This window comes from Geospiza fortis, unplaced genomic scaffold, assembly GCF_000277835.1.
Source record: "Geospiza fortis unplaced genomic scaffold, GeoFor_1.0 scaffold275, whole genome shotgun sequence".
In the NCBI taxonomy this organism is placed as follows: domain Eukaryota; kingdom Metazoa; phylum Chordata; class Aves; order Passeriformes; family Thraupidae; genus Geospiza; species Geospiza fortis.
This window is the reverse complement of record NW_005054341.1, coordinates 806,240-823,028: the sequence shown is the minus strand read 5'-3', so window position 1 is coordinate 823,028 and position 16,789 is coordinate 806,240. Positions and strand designations below refer to the sequence as shown.

The 16,789-nt window shown below is 44.7% G+C and overlaps 1 protein-coding gene across 4 annotated transcripts in view; it reads left to right on the top strand.

Annotated features, from left to right (window-relative positions):
• The first annotated feature begins 1,565 nt into the window (after positions 1-1,565).
• The window catches only part of PLCB4 (phospholipase C beta 4), a 74,370-nt gene continuing 59,146 nt past the window's right edge, over positions 1,566-16,789 (top strand). For 3 of the 4 annotated variants that reach the window (XM_005422589.3, XM_005422588.2, XM_014307690.2), the window contains exons 1-6: positions 1,566-1,660; positions 3,915-3,995; positions 4,287-4,346; positions 5,551-5,694; positions 13,476-13,555; positions 14,104-14,157. In XM_005422589.3, the coding sequence (XP_005422646.1) occupies positions 1,577-1,660; positions 3,915-3,995; positions 4,287-4,346; positions 5,551-5,694; positions 13,476-13,555; positions 14,104-14,157 (503 nt within the window). In that variant the 5' untranslated portion in view covers positions 1,566-1,576. The remainder of the gene's footprint in view (positions 1,661-3,914; positions 3,996-4,286; positions 4,347-5,550; positions 5,695-13,475; positions 13,556-14,103; positions 14,158-16,789) is intronic. The other variant, XM_005422587.2, reaches the window with a different exon arrangement.

Below are 16,789 nucleotides of genomic sequence, written 5' to 3'. Positions count from 1 at the left end.
TGCTGAACACCTGAGCGATGAAGTAACAGGTTCATCTGATGTGTGAGTACCCAGAGGGAGGAGAGGAGCTCTGGGTTGAGAAATGCACGCTGCAGCCCACACTGAGGAGCTCCTGCTCAGTATCTCAGTGATGAAGTAACAGGCTCATCCGATGTGTGAGTGCCCAGAGGGAGGGAGGAGGGCACCCCTGTGCAGGAGGTGGCCCAGGGCTGTGCCTCTGGGGCTGCACGGTGAGCTGGCCAGGTGTGTGTGTGCTGCTGAGGTGGGCAGTGTTTCTGAGATCCCAGAGCGTGCTCAAGCACTCCTCACAGCCAGGTTCCTGAGTGCCAGCTCTGGAGGGAGCACTAGGATCTGCCTTGCACAGCACCTGCAGAACTTCTAAATTGGGTTTGTGTGGGCTTCAGCACCATATAAAAGGGGGAAAAGCCATTTCTACAGGCTTGGGACTGTGCAGAAATTATTCTTCACAGCCTTAAAAGTGCCACCCCATTTCTGGTGTTTTAGCACAGAATGTGTCAGCTTTTCCCAGAAGGATGGGAGCAGTTATTGCTGCTGGAGCTACCTGTTGTGTTTGAAGACCATTCTGATAATAGAAGACATTCAAATAGATAGGGGAACAGCTACCATGCCATAAAAATAGTGGTTATCACTTCAGGTGTGTCTGTTTTAGGTTTCCTTTGCCCCAGGAACAACCACTAAGTTTCAATTTGTTGTGATTATTTGGAGCTGCTGTGTGAAGCCCATGAGCTGCAAAGGACATGGCGCCATCATGCTGCTGCTGTCCTGGGATCCAGCTTCCCTCATGAAATCAGGGAAAAGCAGCTCTAGGCTGATCTGAATTGCAGGAGACACGAGAATTATATGTAATTTCTAAAGGAAATAAGAATTTGGCACTTTCCTTGAAAGGATGTCAAACCATCTCATAATTCTCATGAATAAGATGATATTCCTTGTTTACAGAGGGGCTAAGTGGCACAGAACTGGCTAAAAGAAAAGGGGGCTTTTGATAAGGTATTGGGTAGAGATGATCTGTTTTCTTCAAAGCTTCTCTTCATTGGGAGAAAAAAGGTACAGACTAATAGTTTAAATATAATTTAGTCATTTTTTTAAGGTTTGGGAATAGAGATCTGTTATTTTCTATCATCCTGTTTTAAGTGAAAATGAACACTTAATGGTGACATGTGTATATAACTTTCAAACTGTATTTTTGATTTCTGTATCAACGACCAGAAAAAGAAGAAGCATTGCCTGCATTGCAGGTTGTGGTATTTGGTCACTTACAGCTAGGCTAATCCCAGCCTCATTGTACTCCAGAAGTTACAGTGCAAGTCTTTTCCAAATAATTAAGTTCATACACACATTTTACAAGTATTTTCCATTTTAAAGATATGAAACAAAATTACTCTTAGGAGGAAAGCTCCTAATTTGGAATTGCACTGTGACTTTTTAGTACTCCTGTATGAAAAGAAAAGCTAAAAGTCACTTTTTTTCCTGCTTGGCCTTTGAAATGCTCCTTTTGAAGGACAATAATTGAACTGTGCTTTTCCATTCCATTTCAGGTTTTTCTTCGGTAATCATGGCAAAACCTTATGAATTTAACTGGCAGAAGCCAGTTCCCTCTTTTCTGCAAGATGGAGCTGTGTTTGATAGATACGAAGAGGTAAGACCCAGTTGCCTTTCGTTTGCTATTCTCTTTTCAATATGCAGAAGTGCCAGAATATTTCATGCTTTGCTTTCATTGTACACAAAGAAACTTTAATTTTTTCTGGTAATAACCTCAGAGATGTCTGTGGGGAGGCAATACCAACAGACTTTATTGCTACATAGGGGTTTTTTTTTTGCTTTTAAAAGAAATAGCTTTAAAATATATTTAATCCCTCTGATTTGACATAAGCCCTGAGGAAGAGAAAGGGAGAATTGGATCAAAATATCTGTAACGTGTATAAAACTCTCATCTTTGTAGATTCATAAAGCCCATTATTAAACAAGTGAATCCTTCCATTTTTTTGTATTATCTATCAAATGGAGGGAGGGAGAGTATTGCTTTTCCTTGGATATATAAACTGAGCACCTGCCTATTACAAGGGAAAGTCAGAGAACACAGAACATTCATTTTCTGATTCAAATGCATCATTTGAGAACTGGAGTGGTTTTATCTACTGTAGAAAATCAATCTGCACTCTATCTGAAATATGATTGCTATGATCCTGCTTTCAGCTGTGCTATAATCCACCTTTATTAAAGGAATGCAAAACAGGACATTTTACACAGGCAGCTGAAATAAAGTGCTGAGAAGTTTGCCCTGTACTCAGCATTGATATGCTGGTAAGAATAATTGTATCAGGGTCTATTTTTAATCTTGTTTGAACAGGAGATCTCTGAAAGTTGAAGGTAAGTGCCTTCAGGGATATTAGTATTTTCTTATCTTCTGAAATGTAAGTAAAAGGTATTTTTTATCACCAGGCCTGCCAAGATAGGGATAGTTGGTTTACCCTGTGTTTCCAGATGTGGGGCCAGATAAATGAAGTAGATAGTGGTGCAGATGGAGAAAAAAGCTTTCTTGTCCTTCAGCAAGCCCTGCTGCAGACTCAGCCTGTGGGTGAGGGCACAGCCCATGGTTGTTCTCTCACCCTTCACCAGCAGAGAGTGGGCAGCTACAGCAGCCAGTTCCAGGTGCTCCAGGTTGGGTGGGGTTCAGGGCCACTGCTGCTGGCACCTGGGTGTCACCCCTGGATGTGCTGGCAGGGCAGTGCCAGGCACAGCTGTTCTGCTCTGGGCACTCGTGGGGTCCAGGGGCACTGCTGCTGGCACCTGGGTGTCACCCCTGGATGTGCTGGCAGGGCAGTGCCAGGCACAGCTGTTCTGCTCTGGGCACTCGTGGGGTCCAGGGGCACTGCTGCTGGCACCTGGGTGTCACCCCTGGATGTGCTGGCAGGGCAGTGCCAGGCACAGCTGTTCTGTTCTGCTCTGGAACACCCCAGCTCTGGCACCCAGCTCAGGCTCCTTGCAGCTGGCTTTGCTGCCCCCAGAAAGGGGCTCCTGCCTTCCCCCCGTGGAGCAGGGCCTTGTCTGTCCATCCCGTGAGCCCCTCCTGCTCCAGGCTGCTGCACTTTGCTCCACGCTTTCTGGGGCACACCTGGGAGCCTGCTTGGTTTCCTCACAGAGGGCTCTTCCCACAAATTCCCCTCACTGTTCAATTAAGGAAGTCAGGAAGTTCTGGCTCCTCTTTTTCTCGAAGAAGTGATTGATTCTGCACACCCTTTTCCTGCATTTCAGCTGAATTGATGATGCTCTAATTGAGGCTGGAGGTGTGTGGAGAAAATCTCTTTTTAAATTCAGCTCATCTGATTTTTTGCCTTGCCCAGTCTCTCTGGACTGCCATTCTTTCCTGATTTTTTCTACAAATCAATATCCTGCAAGCTCTGCTTGTCACTCACTCCGGCTGCAAAGCACTCACAGCATGTACACTGCCACAGTGCAAGAGAAAAGTGCTTCCCAAATTCTGCACCTTGAAAGGAAATGTGGCCATTTGATCCTGAAGGTGGCATTGGCAAATCATATATTTTTTACCTTCAAGCATTTAATTTTCAATACATTTCTTGAAGTTTCATTAAGATTTTTTATTAGGTAAGAATCACTGCTTCTGTTAAATAAAACATCTTCATTTAGTTGCAATGAGGTAGGAAAATCTTAATTATGTGCATCCCAGTGTCTCAAGTGTCAACAATAAGACAAATCATTAAAAGTGATCTCTTTTTTAAAAGCCTGCCTCCCTTGTTTCTGGTTTTTTGGGAACAGCAAATTCTACAGGAGGGTCTTTGGGAAGAAACAGAACAATGCTGTATTTTTGAATGATAAATAATTGATATTTGGCAAACTGACTAAAATAATGGTCTGCATTTTCTTTTCTATAGGAATCTTTTGTCTTTGAAAGCAACTGTCTCTTCCAAGTGGATGAATTTGGCTTTTTTCTGAGCTGGAAAAGTGAAGGAAAGGTATATTGCAATTTTCTCAGGAATGTGTATTATATGTTTTTGTACTTTATGTATATTCTGTTTTTTAAAAATCTAAAATACTTTGTTAGTTTATTTACAAAACTAGTCTTCATCCTATTCTTTTTAGAATTGACAGAAGTGAAGAATTTAAGAGGGTATTAAAGGGAAATATTCTGCTTAGTGTTTATTAACAGAGTTTGCCAATAAAATACTTGGTTTATTTTTGCTGAAACTCCCAGTGGAGCCGTGTCTCAGCAGACCTCTGAACTTGTACCCTTTTTGTCCTTTCAGGAGGGACAGGTGTTAGAATGCTCCCTGATCAACAGTGTTCGTTTTGGAGCTGTACCAAAGGTACTCTGTGCTTCCTTTGTACTTCATTTAAACAAGGAATATTTAAGCTGACGGTGAAATGCTGCATGGCATTCATTTATTTAAGTAATACCAGTAACACAGCTTTTATTTTGCAATCATAGCCTCAAATTTGAAGTTTTGCAGTGATTTGTTGTGATTGCAGTGGGCAGGGTCAGTCATCTGATCTTTCTGACGTACTGCAGGGTTCGAGATGCACTGAGAGCTGAACAGACATTAAGAGCACATATCAGGAGATTTTAATTATCTTGTAACAGTTTATTGGGATTCTTGTTTAGGCATCTGAAAAAAAATGTTTCATTTTGCATTCATTTTGTTCTGATCTGTTTGAATTTATTTTATCATTGGCATAAACTGTAGAAAGATTTGTTTGCATCCCTCTTTCTGCATTTAGGTGCTCAGAGAGGGCAGCTGCTCCCAGCCTGCCTTTTTAAAGGGTTTCAGCAGAAGTACTAGCTGGGAGTTCTGGAGCCCCAAGCCTTTGGAAATAGCCTCAGTAGTATTCAGAAGGAATATGCAGGGTTTTGTGCACCGAGCTGTGCCTCTCCTTCCAGCAGGCCTTCAGTTTGGGAGATCTGCTGTGAGCCCTGCCTTTCCACTTTCACATGTAAAGTGGTTTTGTGTTGGGAACTCTCTCTTAGAAATCCTCTTGGGAGTCTGCAGGCCCAGATCTCTGCCCCACAGAGAAAAGGCAAGAGCTGTGGTGATGCAGACAGCCCCATGCTCCCCGTGCTCCCAGCCGCAGCAGTGAGCTCCAGCCTCCAGCTCTGCCTTTCCAAAAGCCTGCCCATGGAACGTCCAGCAGCAGCAGGGACAGCAGCTCGTGTGACACATCACTAAAGAACCTCCAAGTCACAGAGATGGTGACTCCAGGAGCTGTGGACTTAACTAGATGGGAATAATTATCTTCCAGATTAGTGCTGATCCTCTGTCCCCAGTCCTTGAAGTGATTAATTGTTCTTCTTCCTGAGGAAAAGATGAGTTCTCACAATCATGTTCCTGACTGTCAGAATGAGTTGTTTTCTCAGGTTTGCTCACAGTGTTTCTGAGTGAAAGCACTCATTTCAGATGATTGGCAAAGGTTTAAAGGTGTAAATGCATAAGGAGGTGAAAATACATTTTTACCATCGTGCCTTGCATAGCAGAAGTGTTGCAAATGTAACAAGTTCTTTATTCTGTCTCACAGGATCCCAAAATACTGACTGCACTCGAGGCTGTTGGAAAATCAGAAAACGAGCTGGAAGGACGGATAGTGTGTGTTTGCAGTGGCACAGACCTGGTGAACATCAGCTTCACTTTCATGGTAGCAGAAACCACAGAAATAGCCAAGGTATTTCACAATTAAGCAGTGTGTGTGAGGTGAAAGAAGAGCTCATCAGCAGTGCTCAATTGTTTTTCCTAAGCCTGCCTGCGTGGCTGACTGAAATACCTGGGTTAGTGTCTGCTGCCCCACTCCTCCAGAGGACAGCAAACATCCACATGGAGCATGTGTGTGTGCTCTGGTGAGCCTGTGCATGCACAGAGGGTTATCAAAATTGGACTCTGAGACCACTGTTTGTAGCACAGGGCATTCCCTGAGCTGGTCAGTGCCTCTGTGTGGGGCTGCCCCAGCACACAAGCTGGTGCTGCTGGGTCTGTGACAGGGATGCTGAAGGGAAGTGCAATTGCTGCCCTTTTCCTGGTGGGTGGAGCTCAGCCCTTCAAAGTTCTGTTCTGATAACCCAATTGTATTGTGTGGTTTGTATTATTTAAACAAAAACAAAAGCAGGAAAGGAAACTCTGTGCAGTTATGGGGATCCCAGTGTGGCCAGGCCCTTTTCTGCTTCCCATTGCCATGGAGCAGCCCTCAGGAAACAATGGTGCTGTTTGACACCTCATCCTTCCTGAGAGCTAGGGATGCAAGTGCTGGCCCCCACCTGCCCTGGCACTCAGCTGTGAGCTGCTCTGAGAAACCTGCTCAGAGTGCTGACAGGACACTGCTAGCTGAGATCCAGGCGTCCAGGGGGCTTTAAAGTACACACTCTGCTTTTCTTCTGTCTGCATGTATTTAGGATTATAATCTGTTCTGCCTGTAGGATAAATATTAAATAGTGATCAGTATCACACACCTGGTAAATCCCCTCCTTTAAAACTGTTTGCTGAATGCAACATCACTAAACCCCTTGCCAGACCTGGTTTATTGTTCATTGCTTTGGATCCATACCTTTGGAAGCACTGGCAATGCTGAGCAAACTCCTGTATAGGAGAAACACTTGTATAACTTACATGGGTTCACTAAATTGATTTTATTGTGTGTATTTTAAGGGAAATCATGGGTCAGGGTTATGTTTTGAAAGCATTTGAAAAAAGAAGCAAAGCAAAGGAGATGTTGGCAGCATTCACTTTCATGCTCTACCCAGCAGCATCTCTGATTTATCCTGAAAGCAGCTGCAGTTAAGTTTCTCAGCCACCTTAGATCTCAATAACCTGTATTAGACTAATTGGTTTGTGACAATGTCGGCCCATTACAGAGGCTGTCACAAGAGATGAGCTAATAATTGTGCTGTGGGGAGGATCTGGTGCTCATTAGCAGCCCAGCCTTACAGAATTGGTGTGTCATGCTGCAGTGGGCAGGCTCTGAGTGCCCATGGAACCCAGAGCCCTGCATCTGGGAGCCTTTCCACCAAAATACACATCCAGAACTGTCAGCATGATCATCCACCTCATCTGATGTGAGATGTGTGAGGCATGAGGGAGAGCAGAAGGCAGATCAAGCCAAAAAAATCAATGCAGAGCTCTCTCAGTTGCCTTCGCTGGGGAATTTGGCCTGTGCTGTGTTGACCTTTGGTATATGGTAAATACCACAACTTGCTACTGCACTTCTGTGCTAAAATGGAATTTTCTAGGAGTTTTCTGCACATATAAGTGCCCCTGCTTCATTTTTCCTGTTGTGTTCAGGAGAGAACATCTTCCTTGTGGGACACAGTAAATCCCCTGCAGAAGAACCAGCCTTTGCATGGCATCGAGTAGCTGTGCAGCTGCTAACTGCAGCTTAAAATAGGCCTCCAATTAATCCAGGTTCAAAGCCCCTCCTTTGAAATGACAGAGGCAAGAGTTTGGAGGGGAAGGGGCAACGACTGAAGCTTGAGATGCCCAGATATGTGTGAGGGTTGTAAATGTAAGAAACCTGTGGTTTCTGCTGTCCCCCTTTGCTGTGAGGAACAGAGCCTTGGTCTGTACCTGACTGGGATACTTTAAAATGAGGGAATTGAGTGGCAGTTCCAAGCACAAAAGCTCAGAACCTTTCTGCCCAGAAAGGCTTCTGTAGGTGATAACTTGCAATGGGAAAAGAAGCAGTGTTACCCACTGAAGGCTGGGTTGGAATGGGACTGGCTAACTGTGACAAAGGAAATTGGTGGAAGTTGCTATCCCTGCAAGGAGTGGCACACTGGGAAGCAGGTTCTGCCAGGTCCCTGGCACAGGGGGACAGTCCCTGAGGGTCCCTGGGGGTGCCCCAGCTGTGGCAGTGGGCTGGTGCCTGCTGTGGGCACTGCTGGACCCTCCCTCTGGGCCCATCCCAGGCTGGCTGTCCTCACCTGTCCTCACCTGTGCCCCTGGTGCTCAGCAGGGCTGGCCAAGGCACTGCAGGGCTCCAAGTGTAGCTGCTCCAGCAACAAGAGTGTGTTTATCATCTCTGCACTTGTCTCCAGGCTCCAGCTCTGGTATTTACATTCTATCTACTTAAATTTTATTGGTGTTTTCAACTGAGAAATTGGTTTTCATTTCCACTCTTAAAACAGCCACAAAATTGGGTGTACTCTGTCTCTGATTGCAAGCAGCTGTCATGGTCCACTCCTGAAACAGCTCCACTGTGGTAGTAGAGAGTGACTGTAAAAGGTGGAATTTAAAACCTGATGTTTGGAATCCTGATTTAATCAGGTTGTATAAATTATCCTGAGCTAAAATTAACACACACACGTGCACACAATATATTAGAGATGAGAGCATATGTGTGTATTTTTCTTTTTTACTTCCCAGATGGACTTTCTGTGCCCCAGTAATTGGGTAATCTGTTTTCCCCAGTCTAGGACAGTTGAAAAGGCCAGTGAGTATTTGGGGGTGAATTTCCTTGGGGCAGAAGTGATCCAGTGCTGGGGTGAGGCCTCAGCCCTTAGCACATGGGCTGCCATTAGTCCAGTCAAGCTCTTGTACTTCAGCCACCCAAAATCTGGACTTCTTGTCTCCTTTGCTCACCCACTCTGGCAATGCACTAAGTGGCAGCAGTCTGGGCACATTGGGCAGCTCCAGTACAGAGCCTGTGAGCCCCAGCTTTGCTGCTGGAGTAGCTGAAGGTCAGAAGGATCCCTTTTATCTGTGTGCAAATCGTGGCAGTGTTTCCACAGCCATGTCCTGCTACAATCAGTGCTGAGTGGGGCAGGGCAGGGGGAGGTTTGGCACTGTCACCCCTCAGGTTCCTTGCTGTGGCTGCTGGTGGTTTTCCTGGAGCACAGAGGAGTTGTGAGATGTTTGCACTGAGGGAGTGGGGACATCTGCTGGCTGAGGGCAAGTGCCAGGGATTCCTGCCAGCCCACGTGTGTCCTGGGCAGAGGTGGGAAACAATTCTCTGTGGCTTCCTGAGCCTTCAGGCTGTGGAGCCCTTGGCAGCCAGCCCCAGACCTGAACCCCAAAATCAGAGGGCAGTGCCTCCCTGGCTTTCCTGATGCCTGCAGTAGGTGGAGTGCAGCTTTGGAGAGGCTGCACTGGAAAGGGAAGGTAGAATCTGGAGAGGTCTGGCAATACTGAGTGACCCCATGGGTCAGTAAGCCATGCACAGCCTTGTCTGGAATTTCATGAGCTGCAGGCTATGGTGCTTTTTAGCCTTTCATAATTCTTGTCCTTTTTAACCCTGCCCAAATGAAAGGTTGATGGCTAAAATAGAGCTGGAAGGCCAAACTTATTTGTGCACCCTGCAGTTGTGCCCGTGTTTCATCGGTGAACCTCAGCTAACACGGGGTCACTAAGTGCCTCAGAAGCATTTCAGTCTGACAGCAAAAGCTAAGAGAGTGCTTCTTTGATTGATTTTTCTTGCCCCTTCTTCTTCTAGAGATGTTTGACAGTGTTTGATCTTGTCAGAGAAAAACAACACAGTGTTTGTTCCAGCCTGCAGTGTAGATTTTGGCCTCTTGTGTCAGCCTAAGGGGGTGTGAGATTAAGATGTACTGGGGTTTGGTTTTGTTTCTTATCATTTCCTAGGCTTAGATATCAGGATCCAGATCCCTCTATGAATCTGGAATAATATTTGTGTATATCTCGACAGATTAAGGGTGCTGAACCATATTTTGAATGTTGGAAAATATTCAGCACTAGCATCAGTAAGAATCCAGTGTACCCTGATTTCTATCAAAGTCATATTTTTTTCTAAGACCAAGGTGCTTCCTATTGGTACCTAAATGGTACCAATAATTGCTTCCTAAGTGGTACCTCATTTCAGAATTCCACTTTTTACATAATTTTCATTCTTTGCACAGGTAGTGACTTGAAAATGCTGAGGATGAAAGAAGAGAACTGAGGCTCTTTATCCCTGTTACTCATGTAGATGTACAGGTCTTTCAGCTTCATCTGTAAATTAAGGGATGCTGTCATAGAATCCAAGCAAGGCTGTTGCTGTATTTGTCTTTGTGTTAGCTGAAAAAACCTGAGCCCTTCTTTCATCCCTCCTGCAAGGTCATCAGACAGTGTACATTAAACCTGGGATTGGTTTGTTGTCAGGAAAGCAATACACTGCCAGCTGGATATTGAATTTTGTGGATATCTGTGCACTGGATCACAGTACCCCAGAAGCAAGTATGAAGGCAGTGTTAGTTGGAGACTGCTCTGCCTCAGAGGGACAAAAAGTCTGACAGTGTTGCATGTGTTGTTGAATTTGGGGTTCCTTGGTATTCCTGGTTCCTGTGGGGCAGCTGGTGGCCGTGGGCAGTGTGTGATGTGACGCTGCAGGAGCCGCTGTGCCCAGAGCCGGGGGCAGGCAGCCAGTGCTGCCCTGTCAGCTGCAGCAGATGGGCAGGAGTGGCTCTGGAGCTGCTCCTCCTGCCCAGGGCACCTCACACCAACGTGGACATGCTCTGGAGCTGACACAGGCTCTGGGCTCCCTGCTTTGCCTGCTGCCAGCAGCACTGGGATGCAAACCCTGGCTCAGCAGGGTTTGGCTGGAGGTTTGTGCTGTTTTGCTCCAAGGGAGTGCAGTTCCTGGCTTGGCCTCTCTGTCAGGAAAGGGCATTAGCACAGATAAAAGGTTAGGGAGACCTCTAAAGTGGGAACCATCACGACAACTCCTGCAAAAAATCACTTGGGAAGTGCTTGTTGTATAGATTTCTCTCTTCACTTGTGTTTTTTCTAGCAGTGTTCCTTTTTGGCAGCTCTTCTAGATGAGCAGAAGTAACTCCAGAGCTGAGTGCTGGCCAGCCTTGCTTTTAAATGTGAGGTTTTGTTCTATCTGGTGTAGTTTTAATCCATTGCCTTCAAATCAGAATGGCTCTGTAGTGTTAGCTCCAAATGAAATGCTGATATGGCCAGCACTGCACCAGGGGTGGATTTTGGCAGAAACAAATGGCAGAAAGCCTGCAGCTTATTCCCAACGTGCATTTGGTGTCATTTAATTTTTGCAAGGGTTTTCTGTTTGCAGTGATTGTGCCACTGAGTGGTTGGGTCAGTGTTGGAGGGCTGAGGATTCTGAAGGGCTGCAGAGCAATGCAGATCACACAAGGACAAATGGTTGTGTAGCTGTGGCAGTGTTAGTGCAGCAGGAACGTTACATTTAATTGGTTTAAACAACAACAAAAAACAAACAAACACCCAACCAAACAAGCCAAAACTCCCCCAAACCCAAAACAAACCAGGAAAACCCAAATCCAAACAAACCACAAACCCCAAATGTAGGCAGTTGACAATAGCTGAATTTCAGCAGTTCTAGGAAATTGAATTCTGTGTAAGATTTGTTCAGGCAATTACCCTGGAATTATCACAAGCCCCATTCCTTTATCATCTGAGGTGAGGGAACATTTGCAGGAAAACATCAGTGTTTCCTAAATCTGTCAGTGGTTTCTAGTTATATCAGTTCTAATATAAAGATAAAATAATATTATCTTGTGCCATGAACCTTGCTTTCTTTATCTTCCTAGGCAGTCCCTGCAGCCTATGACTAGTCATCTACTCATGCAGCTGGAAGAAGGGAGATGGGAGGGCAGACTCTGACTGGGGAGTTGTTCTCAAGCCCAGAAACTCACCTAAGAAAACCCCAAATGCTACCTTTTCCCATAAGTGATAGTTCTGTTTTTCAAATGATTCTCAGACGCACACTTGATCTCTTTAAATGAATATTTTATGCAGTACTTATTTAAAAGGTAACTTAAAAAAGAGCACTTAAGTATTAACACACATCTTAATAAGTGACTGCTTTTCCTAAAGCAAAGCAGATTTAATATTTCATGAGTACAGGGGTCTCCTGAAGTGTGTCGAATTGACACCTCAGACCTTGTTTTAACCCCAGGGATTTGCTGCCTGCAGTTTACAAAATGCCCTTTCCCAAAGAGGCTAGTGCTCCTCCAGTACAAATCAGGATTTTTTTCATCTGTCTTGCAGATGTACAGCTCTCATTCATGAAAAGACAAATACACTCATCTGCATCTATTTATGAGTGTCATATCCTGGATGCTGCCCAAGTCAGCTCAGGCTGCATGCACAGCATTTGGCCAGAGGCAAAAAGCTCCTTTATTCCCAAGGTTAATGTTTAGCAGTGGACCAAATCCCATCTCAGTTCCACCAGTGTCAATTATCAGTTGAGTAATCCTAGTGTTACAATGGCATAATTGAGATGGAACTTGGCTTGTAGCACTGCCATTTTTCCTCTTGCCATGCCTTTTTCCTGCCAGGATTCTTGCTGAAATCAGTGGGGGTTCATGTCAGGGCCTAAGCCTTAAGCTGCAGCTCTGCAAGGTTGGGGTGCAGGCTACAGCAAGAAAATAGATCCCTGAAAGAGGAATTACAGCAGTGAGTGCTGTAATGCTGCTGTTGGCTGAGAGTCAACCCAGGGATTATTTGTAGTGCTGTGCATTTGAAGGATGAAAGCAAGCAGGCCTTGAGTATGTAACAGGGTGTTAGAGCAGTTGTTGGGCCTCCTCTAGCTTATTGATATTTTATTTCATTCCTTTTCTAAGCTGGACCAGTGAAATGTGTCCTCACACACTGGATGATGGTGCTCAGCAAGGGCTGGTATTGCCCCTGCCTCCAAAGGGAGGCCAGTGTTCATGCAGGGTACAAATAAATATCAGCTCAGCAAGGGCTGGTATTGCCCCTGCCACCAAAGGGAGGCCAGTGTTCATGCAGGGTACAAATAAATATCAGCTCAGCAAGGGCTGGTATTGCCCCTGCCTCCAAAGGGAGGCCAGTGTTTGTGTAGGGTACAAATAAATATCAGCTCAGCAAGGGCTGGTATTGCCCCTGCCACCAAAGGGAGGCCAGTGTTTGTGTAGGGTACAAATAAATATCAGCTCAGCAAGGGCTGGTATTGCCCTGCCACCAAAGGGAGGCCAGTGTGCATACAGGGTACAAATAAATATCAGCTCAGCAAGGGCTGGTATTGCCCCTGCCACCAAGGGAGGCCCGTGTTCATGCAGGGTACAAATAAATATCAGCTCAGCAAGGGCTGGTATTGCCCCTGCCACCAAAGGGAGGCCAGTGTTTGTGTAGGGTACAAATAAATATCAGCTCAGCAAGGGCTGGTATTGCCCTGCCACCAAAGGGAGGCCAGTACAGGTTCATGCAGGGTAAAAATGGAGACCTTAATGATTCAGTGAGTGATCACTTGCCTTGGCTGGCAATACACTGATTTATTGGCAGTGCTGATCCCATGTGTAGCACGTGGAGGAATGGAAAGCACAGTGCCTGCTGTGGGGGATGAGTAGTAAGGGTGAAATGGGTGAAATGGGGCTGGGCTTTTCCATGGTATGGGCTGTGAGCTGGCAGAGGTTATTAACATTACCCATGGCTTCAAGGAGGAGCCTTCCCCCAAGCCAAGCTTTCCTACTTCTCTTCAGTTTTGCTGATTTGGTGTTTTGGTGTTTTTGTGTTTTCCAGCAATGGGTAGAAGGGCTTGGATCCATCATACATAACTTTAGAGCTAACAATGTCAGTCCAATGACGTGTCTCAAGAAACAGTAAGTTGCTTTCTTTCCTCCCCTTTCTCTTTTATTTTTCTGTCCTTGTGTTTTCCTTGTTGGAATAGGAAAAAAAATTGCTTTTTGTAGTTTGACATTTACAAAACAGTGTCAGAAAGGAAATGGTGTTAAATGAGTTAAGAGTTTGTCTTTTATTGAGACTAAAGATGTCTCAAGGCTATATCTGGCACGTGCCCAGGAGAAATTACAGGAGAATTTATAACTGTTCATTTCATTTATGGTAGTGTATGTTTTAATTATTGGCTGGTTTGTTTTCTCTTTGATGCATATGCAAGCCAAACCCCGTGAGACTTTCTCATCTTCACACTGGTGTTAATTGCTGCACTGATTTTTTGGGGCTGCTTTTTGCCTTTGCAGTTAAAGAACTGCCCTGCCTCAAGCACTAAAAGGTTACAGAAAAATGTTTTTATTGCAGAACAATTATTTGTTTGTACTCATTTAGCAGACATGGCAACAAGTTCAACATAAGCATCTAGACCCCAATTTTAATAAACAGTGTTTTAAAAATATTTCATTCCTAATTTCAGCTGGATGAAGCTGGCCTTTCTAACAAACACAAACGGGAAAATTCCAGTCCGGAGGTAAGCACACTGGGGAGCTCTAGGTTTTTTCAGTTCCTAGTTTTATAATTTTAATAAAATTCTGTGGCTTAATACTGAAATATAACATTAATGTTATTACTAATATATATGTAAGAGTAAGAACAGAACTAGATATTCTTATCTGCCCTCCTTGGTAAGCTAGGCAGGACTTCTTATCAGCCTAGTAATTTTTGGTTTTTTTGCAGTCCATTGTAATGAAGATATGAGTTCTTCTAATAGTTTTCAAAGTCACTTAGAGCTAAGAGCATCAGATTTCCCAGCCTGACATTCCTCAAACCCTGGGATGGGTTTTTCAGTTGTAAAATTGGATAAAGTACTTTAAAAAAAGAACGATAAAAGCTTGCAGGCCAGTTAAGTGGAGGAGAAAAAGGTACTTTTAAAGTGCAGTTCCTTGTAAAAGAGACATATATGCATCTGCCAAAAATGCTCCTGCTTTTATAGGAAGCCCCAGGATAATATTTGGGTTTGTCCACACGGTAAATGAGCTGTTGGGTTATTGTTGGGTGATTGTTGTTGGAACAGCAAGGCCAGAACAGCATCTTTCCTCCTGCTCAGCTGTTAGCTGTTACAGGTTTTCAGTCCTCTCTGGCTGGGCAGTAGTGCTCTAGGATTCCTTCTTGCCCATGCACTGAGCTGCTTTTCTCTTCACAAAGTACATGCCAAGCAGAGCTTTGGGGCATGCTGCTTTTTCATAGAGAGAAACTCACCAAAGGGAGCAAGAGGGAGGACTTGGTAAGAGAAGCCCCACACAACTTTTTCTTTTTCCCCAAGGGAGGAAAAGAGGATTTTGCATCTATAGAATCTGCAAAAAGACAGAGGGCCTGCCATGCTGCTTTCCAGGCTTCTTTGGCTCCATGGCTCAGGTGACACCTTGCCAGTGTTACAGCTGCTTCAGTGTGCTCATCTCCCAGCTCTCCCGTGGCCAGCTCCCTGCTTATTCCTCAAACTCAGCTGCCATGAGGCACCTCCTGTGCAGGAGTCCCATGGGGAATATCATCAGCTGGAGGGTAACCAGGAGGGAGCAGTACCACAGGGACAAATCAATTTTCAGGGCTTTACAGCTTTATGCCTGTGCTTGAACGCAGAACCTATTCCACAGTATGAATTTATAGTGTGCTAGCTTGTCTGAAACTGTTTCTGCCTTTAAATATTTTACATCACATTTAGTGAGGCATGAATTGTCTCTGTTGGGCTCCAGCATCCTGATTTGTGTATGCAGGCTGTCTATTGCTTGAAAATCCAGTTCACTGGGTCCAGTGTATTAAATCTTTGAATTTGAATTTGCACTATTTCCAGGTTAACATAGATCAGTCCCTAGCAGTTAATTTATTGTAAAAGAAGGTTGCTTATAAATTTGTGAGGGATATACTGTTCCATGGAGCTGAATCTCCTTTGCATCTGGATATCCAAGGAATGGGCTATCTTGGTCTGGGTGAAGTGGCACATTTTTGGGGCTCACACCTGTACTTCATTTTTACACAGAGGTGCAGTAAAACACCAAGGGAAAAAACCCCCTCACCTGCAGAATCAGAATTCCTTGCATTTCCTCCCAAGTTTGAAACAAGTTTTGCATCTGTCACATTCCCCACAGGGAGTGATGAGCTTTGAGGAGGTGACACTCCTCAGGCTGTTGGTGGTAGGTGCCATAAATATTCCTGACTCCTTGGCTATGCAGTTGGGAGTTGCAAAGTCACAAAGATTTTCTCAAGGCACTTTTGGATTTTAATGTATTCTGGGGTGTAGGTCTGCTGCTATTGATGTGCTGTGTTTGGGAGAGAAGGAACCCTGGCAGTGAGCAGTGTGGAAACCTTGGGAGGGCAGCACTTTTGCCTTTTGGGCTTTGAGAGATTTTAGCAGTCTGAGTCTAGAATTGCATTCACAGCTCTTGCAAAGGCATGGCATTTGTAAGATGTTTTGTGTGTTCAGATTTTAGCACTGCTGTAACGGATGAGCAAATAGGTCAGCGTTTGTCAGGAAAAAAAAATCCACTTGCTTCAACTTTCTGCTGGCAGAAAATACATTTTCTGTGTGAGTGAGTTGCACCTGCTCATCTAGAGCCTGGTTAGAAATTAGCTTTGCTCAGACTGTGCTTCTCCCTTTGTATCACTACATTTAAAAATGTTCAAGCAAGTTTAGGTTCCAACTATGAAAATACATAGTAAAAAAAGAAAGAGCTAAACTATGACAAATGAACCTTAAATCTGCTTTTCAGTAGTTTAATTGAGTTAATTTGAAAGTAGAGGTTTTTTAAGTGTGTTTCCTATTAATTACTCCAGAGTGTCTGGAAGAAATCTGTTGCAATGGTTCAGTGTTGGTTGGAAATCAAAGTTAGGTAATTTCCTGTACAGTGTAGGCAGGTCAAGCCCAGCTGATCAGTTCAGTGGAGCCATGGTAGAAGATTGATTTCCACAGGTTGTGCTGGCTTGATTTTTGAGGTGATGGTTGGAAAGTGCTGAAGGTCTGAAGTAACCAAGTCGTTTAATCCATCAACAAGCACACCAGAGTCATATCCCTCAGTTCCAGAGGTGGGAGGGATTTTCAGTATTTATGAGGAAGTGCTCTGGCATGTTAGCAGGAGCCCCAGAGCACTGCAGGTGGAACATGAGGAGTA